The sequence below is a fragment of the Zalophus californianus genome, chromosome 14 (assembly GCF_009762305.2).
Source record: "Zalophus californianus isolate mZalCal1 chromosome 14, mZalCal1.pri.v2, whole genome shotgun sequence".
Lineage (NCBI taxonomy): Eukaryota > Metazoa > Chordata > Mammalia > Carnivora > Otariidae > Zalophus > Zalophus californianus.
In genome coordinates, this window is record NC_045608.1 from 13,202,766 (window position 1) to 13,212,193 (window position 9,428).

The following is a 9,428-nucleotide window of genomic DNA, read 5'->3' on the forward strand; positions in this document are numbered from 1 at the left end:
CATTTCAAACAAATGGCACTAGTAACAATGTTGCATAAAGTCTTTATCTCAATTTTTAATAGCTGCAATGCACATTTCAGTAATAATACCCAATATTCAACCATATTTTTAATTTTCATAAACTTTGCTCTCTCTCACTGGCTAGTTTCTATGAAATAAACATTACCCACTTCCAGAAAACGAAAACAAAAACAAAAAACACATCGGTACCTTCTACTACTGAAAGAGGGAACATTATTATTCTATCAAAGTCAAATCATTTCAGAAAAATAGTCTATCTCTGAATCAAACTTTTGACAGTTGTATTAACTGTTCATTAAAAAAAAATCCAGATAAGCAATCTTTTTACTATTTACACTGAGTTTCATCTCAATTTTAAGTAATCTGGCAAACATAACTATAAAATGTACTTATCTTTTGCAAATGGTTGTCTCAATTTATAGCATATAGTAGAAACTGGTGACAGAGTATCTTCTTTATTAATCTCAAGAGTAGAGATCTCTGAAAGTGTCTGATGAATACAATTAATAAGGCTAAATTAGCCAGTGAACAAAAAAGATGAATCCATTTTTACATATGTAATTAATCCACTACCATAACTTAATTTTATCTAAAAGAATGCCTTAAGAGATTTTTTTCCAAATAAATACCTAATACAATCACGAGAAAAAATGACCAAAACATTCCAAAGAAAATACTAAGCTATATAAGCACCTGGGATAAACTCAATAAACACTTATATCCTGAAGGCACCCCCAGGCCTTCATTCTCAAAAAAGAGTCCCAACCTAACTTCCTCTCAAGGAGCACTTCAAGCAGTAAGACAGCAATATTATTTTGCAGCATGCAAGTCTTAGGTACATTATTTTCTCTTTAAAATTATGAACTCATCACACGTACAAATGGCTCTTTAAAACGGTCCAGTAAACTGCTACACTATGCCTTAAATTGCTGTCTATTATGTACTTAAAAATATTTACTAGCAATTGGAGGTTAATATGGCAACTATTACCGGGTGGCAATTATTGCTATTAAAAATATATAAATACTGTAACACCATGTGCTAGTAACAACAAAATGCTAAACAGAAAACATACATTAGCAACTTATAAATATTTTCATTAAAGAAAATAAACCATCCTGAAAAAAAGATGCTTTATGTTTAAATACTAAAATTGGCAAATGGGATGAAAAAATACCCTGTGTATGTATTCTGGCACTTGAGAAGATGAGAGAACTCATTCCTTTTGCTCATTTTCAACTTACAGCCCTCCCCATTTGTTCTAGCTCAAAAGAAAAGATCCCAAAGTTTCTATATTTACAACTATCTTCCCTCTCTGCAAAAATATAAATCTCCTAAGAGAAAAGAGAGCAGGTCAACAACAGATTACCTTAAAGCTTCAGATACAGAATTAATGGTCCTTCACAGGAAGTATGTACTAATACGTGTACGGGTGTTTCAAATTCAGGGAGGGAGAATTTGATATCATCACCCAATTACCCCACAGTCAGGAAGATTCTAAGCAAATAAAACAACGTGAAGGTGGAACACACATACTTAAGAATTAGATCAAACTCTCAAAGAGTATATACTTAAATCTAGTTAAAGAACACAAAATTACTTTCCTCCATATGATCTCAATAGAGAAACAAAACTAAAGAAGCAAAACTAAAGATATATTTCTGTCTGGAAATTATGTCTTCCCTCAAGGGTGAGTTGACACACGATAGGGTGCAGTGTTACACTTTCCAAAAAGACAAGATTTAACACACTTAACTGAATTATAACTGAGTGAATATATAACAAGAGTCTCCATCACAGAAATGTGATGGACAACTTGAGAAAACAGTTTTGAGTCACAAAGGTTAACAGCAACGCATGCATTTAATGCAGGAGCTACGAATCCCACAAACAAACGGTAAGAATAAGAAACACATACAATCACCCATATCATACACACACAATGGCATTTTTTACATTAGGAAATGGGGGTGGGCGGTGGGGGACAGAGGATTTGGGAAATCTGATACCATGCAGTAGAAAATCAGAAAGGAAAACAAGAACAAAAATCTTAAGGCAGTTTATTGCACAATCTACTTTTGCTAAGCCATAATGAACACTTCAAGGTAACAGAAAGTGGGTGGATCATTAGTGTGGTACAGAACTTTAATCTCTAGTTTATATTTCAATCCACATTAATATGAGTATCTAGGTAAATTCTCTATAAACAATACTTTTCTCTGCTCAAAAAACCTGCAGGCCAAAAAGAAAAATACATGCTATTATCATATTATTATTATCTTATCTCTTTAAGAGTTCTTGTAATATATGTTTTATTTTAAACATGGGATGACTTTATCTCCTTTGAAATTAACTCTTCTATACAATGTACGTTAGACAACATATTTTAATATTCTAGGCTCCTGCCTAGAATTTCAAGGAAATTTTCAAGGAAAACTCTTCATTCGGAATGAGCAAAACCTTACATTATCAGCAGCTTTTTAACTGATTCTCAATTTAAAAAAAAAAAAAATAGCACCTTATCCACCCTCCACATACAACAGAATGCATTCTACAGTCCTTAAAAAAAAAAAAGTCAACCCACGAATTTCTTCAGTTCTGCATTTCAAAGTTGCCACCTAATGAGTAATCCTACACACACACACACACACACACACACACACACACACACACACACTCAATTCCTGGTTTAAAAAGGTTGAGAGAAATACCCAAAGTACAAACCTCTAGTCAGTCATAAAACACAAAATCCTCTATTATAAAATTGCTTGTTTCTCCAAAAGAATCTCAAGCATCTTATCTCTTTAACATTATCATCCTTACTTGAGCTTTAAAAAAAAAAAAAAGATAAAAGAAATGATGTATCTTAAAGGCTGGCTACACATATAGTTTCAATGGTCTACAAAATCTACTGTATATAAATTAGCCACATACACACAAGCCATTACCAGTCAGAATGATATATGGTAATTTCGGGGCTCTCTCCTCACTAATATTGGTCTACTTGGTTATTTTAATTACCTGTTAAAGCATCAATGTGATCACCAGCCACCAAACAAAAACCATTTTAAATACCCCTTAATCAATATGTTCGCTAATCTATTAAAGTCTCTGAATCTGACTGATACTAAATTATATTCTGGGGGAGAGAAAAGAGAAGGCAAAATGATTTCTAGTCCCACATATCAAAGATCAAGGGAAAATTATCACAGTACGAAAAGGAAGAATTAAAACTTATAATTAAATTTTAAGATTATATACCTCAATAAGTATGTTGGGCGAAAAAATTAACCTGATCTATATAGGATAGTGAAAGCACAGATACTATGTCACTCTGTCTTTGTGGGTAAAAAAAATCACGTGTTTTGATGTTTTTTATCTGCATAAGAAAATATTTAATAGAATAGCACTTCCATCTGAAAAGCTGGCAAGAATGTGTATTTCTCCACTAGTTTCAAAGAAAAAAAAAAGCATCTATGCCTACCCATAATTAAATGTAACTAATTACAATTTGAACACTAAATTATTTATCCAGTGTAAATGTAAACAAGGATTAAAAGGAAATAATGCTTCTATCTACTGCAGAGGTTACAGAAAATAATTTCCAAAATGCATGCTCTCCAAAGGCAGTCCCCCCAAAAAGAGTACATAACTTAAAATAAGTTGTTTTTTTTAAGGCTAAATTAAACAAACCGTTCAGCCAATTTTCCAATTATATTCTACGCTTGAAACATAATTGCCTTACATCTGTTTACAAATCTTTGCTCAATATTTAAACAAATTCGTAGTCTCCCGGGCACATAGCTATACATACAGTAACTCATGCACAAAGCACATATTTAAAGACCACGCACTGCAATTATTAGCCTAAACGCCAGGTTTAACAAGGTGAATGTTTTCAGAGCTAGGTAATACGACCCAATAAAAAGCAAAGATGGCATTTACCACCAAATGTCACTGCCACCGCCAGGAAAGAGTTGCTGGAGCCCTATACATTTTTAATTTCGATGAATTTAGACGTCGTCGTCGGATGCCAGGCTTCCAGGAGAACAATTGACACCCTAACTGCTTCAAGATTAAGGCAGGCGATTCAAATCCGAAGGAAAAGTTGTCAATTATCAGAGAGAGACCGCGAGAAAGGCGAAGGCAGATAAAAGCGATGTTATCAAACCGCCCAGCTTGTTGCTTTTGTGTGTGTGTGTGGATTCGTTGTTAGGATAGAGAAAACAGTTTTTAAAAGACACAGGAGGAGAGAAAGAAGAAAAAGCCTTCTCCACCTTCCGTCGGCTCGGTGCAATGGCTTTACGGCTCTCCAGCGTAGTAAGCCCCGAGAGGCAGGCGGCTGTCGATGTTTACAATCGCGGGAGCTTCGGGTGCAAGAGTCCTTTACTGACACAATCGCATTCAATCAACTGTTTTCGGGCGAAATTGCAGGTGTCATTATGGAATTTAAAAAAAAAAAAAATTCAAAAGGCGGGCGGGCGGGCAGCCGATCCGACAAGGGGGGGAAAGGCTGCTTATCGCGGGCGCGGGCAGCACAAGGCAAAGCCTTCCACATTTAGGGAAAAAAGGGGAGGAAAGGGGAGGGGAAGGGGGGTGTGATTGCAACAGAGGGTGGGCGTTCGAAGTGCGACCCAGAATCCGCAGCTTTGAGACTTCCACATGCAAATTCCACGCCGAGCGCCGCGCTCACAAATGATTTTTAAAGAGCCAAATAAACACTGGATGGGATCCAAGGCGAGGGAGAGACGATCCAAAAGGGGGAGAATCGACGAGAGGCGAACGGCGGGGAGAGGCGAGGGAGGGGCGAAGTCCCGGCGGCGGGAGGAGAAAGTTGGTCCGCGGCGGAGGCCGGGGACCCCCCCCCCGACTCAGCCCCCCTCCCCGCAGCCCGGCTACTCACCAGCGAGAAGAGGTTGGAGTGACAATCCTCCAGGCTCGCCCCGTTCGCCACCCAGTTCGCTGCCGCAGTCATGATCCTCCGCGAGCCCGGCCGCCAGAGCGGGGCATGTCGGAGCGAGGCGTCCGAGGCGAGGCCGGGCCGGGCGGCGGCGCCTCGCCGGGGAGCGCGGGGCGGCCGGGCCGCCGCCGCCGCCGGGGGAGGGCGCGAGGGCCGGCGGGCGGGCGGGAGGCGCCGCGGCGACGCCGAGCCGGGGACGGCGGGCCCGGGCCGGCGGGGGGGTTCGCGGCGGCCGCGCGGCTCCTTCCTGCTCGGGCGGCGGCAGCGGCTCCCGCGGCTCCGGCGGCGGCGGGGGGCGCTGTCCGCGCGGCCCGGCGCCCTCCCCGCCTCTCAGGGCCGCCGCTGCCTCCCGGGCCGGCGCTGCGGGCCGGCCGCCGCCTCCGCCTTCCCTGTTCCTCAGCCGCCGCCGCCGCCGCCGCCGCCGCCGCCGCCGCCGCCTTGTTTATCTCCAGCCACCGACTCCCCCTCGGCCCCCGCCGGCGCGTGAGGGGAGGCGAGCCCCGGAGCCGCCGCCGCCGCCGCCGCCTCGGAGCCGCCGCCGCCGCGGAGCGCGAACTCGCGAAGGGGGGGGTGCGGACGAAGCCAGCGGGCGACCCCGGCAGCCGAGCGACGTCCCCTCCTTCCTCTTCCTCCCCCACCCCCCCCCTCCTCCCCAGTCAGCCTCGCTTCTCCTCCCTCCCCGGGCTTGCTCGCTCTGACAGCAATGGCGGCCGCCGACCGCGGCTCGGCCCGCCATTGGCTGGCGTCGCGTCACGTGACGGGCGCCGGCCGCGCGGGGGGGGGGCGAGGGGCGGGCGGGGGAGGGGCCCGGAGCGGCAGCCGCGGCGGCGGTGGCGGCGGCGGCGACGGCGGCGGCGGCGGCGGCGGCTCGCGGGCGGCTCGCGGGCGGCGCTGCTGAGCCGAGCGCGGCTGGAGCCTCCGGCCGGGAGAGGGAGGGAGAGCGAGAGAGAGAGAAAGAAGTACCGGCGGCGCGACTCCCCAGCGGGCGGCGGCTGGCCGACCCGAGGCTGCCGTGGGCTGCCCTCGCGTGGGCGTCGTGCCCCGCCCCCTCGGGGGCACAGATCTCGGCGGGGCGCGACCGCAGGCCCCGGGAACGCCCGTGGCGGCCGCGGCGGAGGGCTCGGAGACCTCCACGGCGTGTGCCACCGGCCCCGCAGGCCGGCTGGCGTGGCGGGGCTCTGCTGTGGGCACGGCTGCCGGTCCCAGTGCTCCGGGGAGTGCCTCGGCGTGGTCGCACTCCGTCGTCCGCGTTTTGCAGATAAGAAAACTGAAGCACAAAGAGATTAAGTCGAAGAGATTAAGTCACTTGCCCGAGGTCGCCCAGCTGGGAAGAAGTGGCGGCAGAATTCGAACCCCTGCGCCCATGCACAGTGAAGCCAAGCTCTTGCACTGGGTTTTATAAGCCTCGCCCAGGGATATCCACGGCTGCTACTTAGCGCTTTCTGTGTACCAGGCGCTATGCAACGAATCCAGAAATGCCTTTGGAGCCCTTACTCCTAGGCACTGTGTGCATTTATTCAATGCGTAAACGTTTCCTGACCTCTTGCCATGTGCCGGAATGTAACTCCCAGGCACTGTACTAGGACTGTGTTGGGAGCAGACCCTCCCTCACTCAATCACGAACATTTCCTGAGAGCAAATGGTCTGAGAGTCCAGAGGAGTGCCAGTCTGAAGAGGAGGCCCTCTCCCAACCCTCAAGGCGTTTGCTCCCTGAAAAGGTGGGGAGGAGAACAAGTTCTTCACTAACAAGCCCCCAAACATGGAAGAGCCAGCTGTTTCAGGTGGATTGGACTAAAGGGAAGGAAGAGTAGAAGACAGGGCAAAGATGGCGTGTAATACAAGAGAGAAGTCTTAGGTGAATTGAGCTTTGGACCTACCACAAAGAATGCTAAAGCCAAACCCAAGAGCAGGATGTTATAATGTGTATTATTACTATAACACACTGACACTCTGTTATGATGGATGTACATACATTATTTCATATAATCCTCAGAACAACCACCTAAAGAAGATACTATTATTATCCTTAGACTGTAATAAGTCCAGGCTCAGAAGTGCGGTGACATCTTCAGGATCTCCAGATAGCGAGCCACTCAAACCCTCGTCTATCTGCCTCCGCAGTCCAAGCCTGAATGCCAAAGGCTTTGTGAGCTGATGCCTGCCATGGGCTTTGGCACCCCCAGTTGTGTTACCTTGACCAACATAGTTTAATTCTCTGAACCTCATTTCCTAATCTGTCAAAAAGAGATCCTAATTGCCGACCCACTGACCTCAGGCCAATGTTGTGCATTTCTATTCAGATACTCTTGATGAAAATGGTTAGAAAAAAAAAAAAGAAAGCCAAAGCACTTTATCAGCATGCATGGTGTGACTTGGGCCTAAGCAGTCAGACAGTGAGATCGTCCATCCCATCCGGGTGTATTTCCATCCCAGGAGGCCTTTGTCCTATACACTCGGTCACCAAATTCTCATTCTTCAACAAATGTAGATTTAACTTTTTTAAAAAGTCTTCCAGAGGAACCTAATAGAAAAATGAGCAAAGGACATGCACGGTTTAGAGAATAGGAAAGACACACGGCTTTTAAATATGTAAAGAGATGTTCAGACTACGCACATCGTTGCTATGGACTGAATGTATCACCCTAAACTTCATATGTTGAAACCCTAATCCCCCATGTGATGGTATTTGGAAGACGGAGCCTTTGACAGGTAATTAGGTCATGAGGATGAAGCCCTCGTGATAGGGTTAGTGCCCTTATAAAAAGACATGAGAGAGATTGCTCCCTCTCTCTTTCTTGTATCTATCTCTGCCATGTGAAGACATAATGAGGAAGAGGGTTCTTACCAGGAACCAAATCTGCCGGCCCCTTGATCTTGGACTTCCCAGGCTCCAGAGCTGTGAGAAATTTTTGTTGCGTAAGCCACCCAGTCTATGGTAATTTGCTATAGCAGTCCAAGCGGACTATATCACTCATCATAAGAAAAACAGAAATTAAAAACGGTATTGACAATATTTTACAAGCTTAGGCAAATGTGGAGGGAAGCAGAACTCTAACACTGTCACTGGGAATATAAATTAGTACTGCAGCTTTGGTGTCAATTTGGAGAATATCAAAATTTATAATGTACATACACTTTGACTCAGAAATTCTAGGAGTTCATCCTACAGAGATACTTGTACAGATATTTAAAGACCTGTAGTGCAAGGACGTGAACTATAGTACTGTTGGCAAGGCAAAAACTGGAAGCAATCTACATGTCCCTCATTTGGGGAGTAGTGACCAATATAATGTAATCCCATGCAGCCATTAACACACTATGTGTGCTAATATAATCTCAAAAATAGATTATTGTGGCGCCTGGCTGGCTCAGTCAGAAGAGTGTGCGACTCTCCATCTCTGGGTTGTGAGTTCAAGCCCCACGCAGGGTGTATAGATTACTTCAAAATAAAATATTGAGATATCCCTGGAAGTTTCCATGAGATAATAGTAACAGCAGTTGCCTCTAAGGAAGAGGAGTTAGGATGGGGAGAGGAATTCCTGTTCACTGTACTGCTTACATTTTCTTTCTTTCTTTCTTTCTTTTTTAAAGATTTTATTTATTTATCCATGAGAGACAGAGAGAGAGGGAGAGGCAGAAGGAGAAGCAGGCTCTCCGTAGAGCAGGAAGCCCAATTCGGGACTCCATCCCAGGACCCCGGGATCACAACCTGAGCCGAAGGCAGACACTTAACAGACTGAGCCATCCAAAGGCCCTCTTTTCTTTTTTCTTTTTTTAACTAAATATGTATTACCTATTCAGTGCAATAAGTTAGAAACAACACCAATCAATCAAATGGAAAACAGAATGATCAAGTGGCACCATAAAAGTAAATTTAAAAGCAAATAAACAACACAAGACAAAGGAGAAAAACTTCATCTGAGATTTTCTTGGCTATCAAAGCCAAGGCCCCAGAGTGGAAGGGAGAAGGCCAGAAGTGCCGTGCATGAGAATGCCCAGAATGAGAACCCAGGGGAGCCGGGTTCTAGTCTCAGATGTACCACTGAGCAGCCCTGTTATCTTAGACAAGCCACTCTACCTCTCTGGGACTCAGTTTCCTCATGTGTGAAAAGAGCAAGCCAGGTGATCCTTCAGGTCATTTCTAGCAAGGAAACTCTGACTCTCCGCACAGCTGAGAAGGCTGATATAAGATCCGCGGGAGTTCTTCCTCCATAGAGAAAGCAGTGAGAGTGATGGCAAGCCCGAGATAAGATGAAAACAAAACAAAACAAAACCTACCGACCTACAATGAGGCAGCAGCAACAAGGCCCTCCAGCACTGGACTGCTAAGCCCAGTTCCCTCTGTGGGGAGCTCATCAGAAGCATTCTCATGACTTAGTTTCCCCGTTTGTGACAATGCCTTGCGGCCCAGGCAGGAACCAGATGTTCCACTCTACACGTCTCAGGT

At 45.6% G+C, this 9,428-nt stretch overlaps 1 protein-coding gene across 3 annotated transcripts in view; it reads right to left on the bottom strand.

Annotated features, from left to right (window-relative positions):
• MED13L (mediator complex subunit 13L) overlaps positions 1 to 5,089 on the bottom strand; it is a 301,840-nt gene extending 296,751 nt beyond the window's left edge. The window contains exon 1 of one of the 3 annotated variants that reach the window (XR_003516937.2): positions 4,925 to 5,089. Coding sequence is in view for 2 of the 3 variants with exons in the window: in XM_027576373.2 (XP_027432174.1) it covers positions 4,925 to 4,996 (72 nt within the window). In the remaining variant the exon portion in view is untranslated. The remainder of the gene's footprint in view (positions 1 to 4,924) is intronic. The other 2 variants (XM_027576373.2, XM_027576372.2) reach the window with 2 other exon arrangements.
• Between the last annotated feature and the right edge of the window lie 4,339 nt (positions 5,090 to 9,428).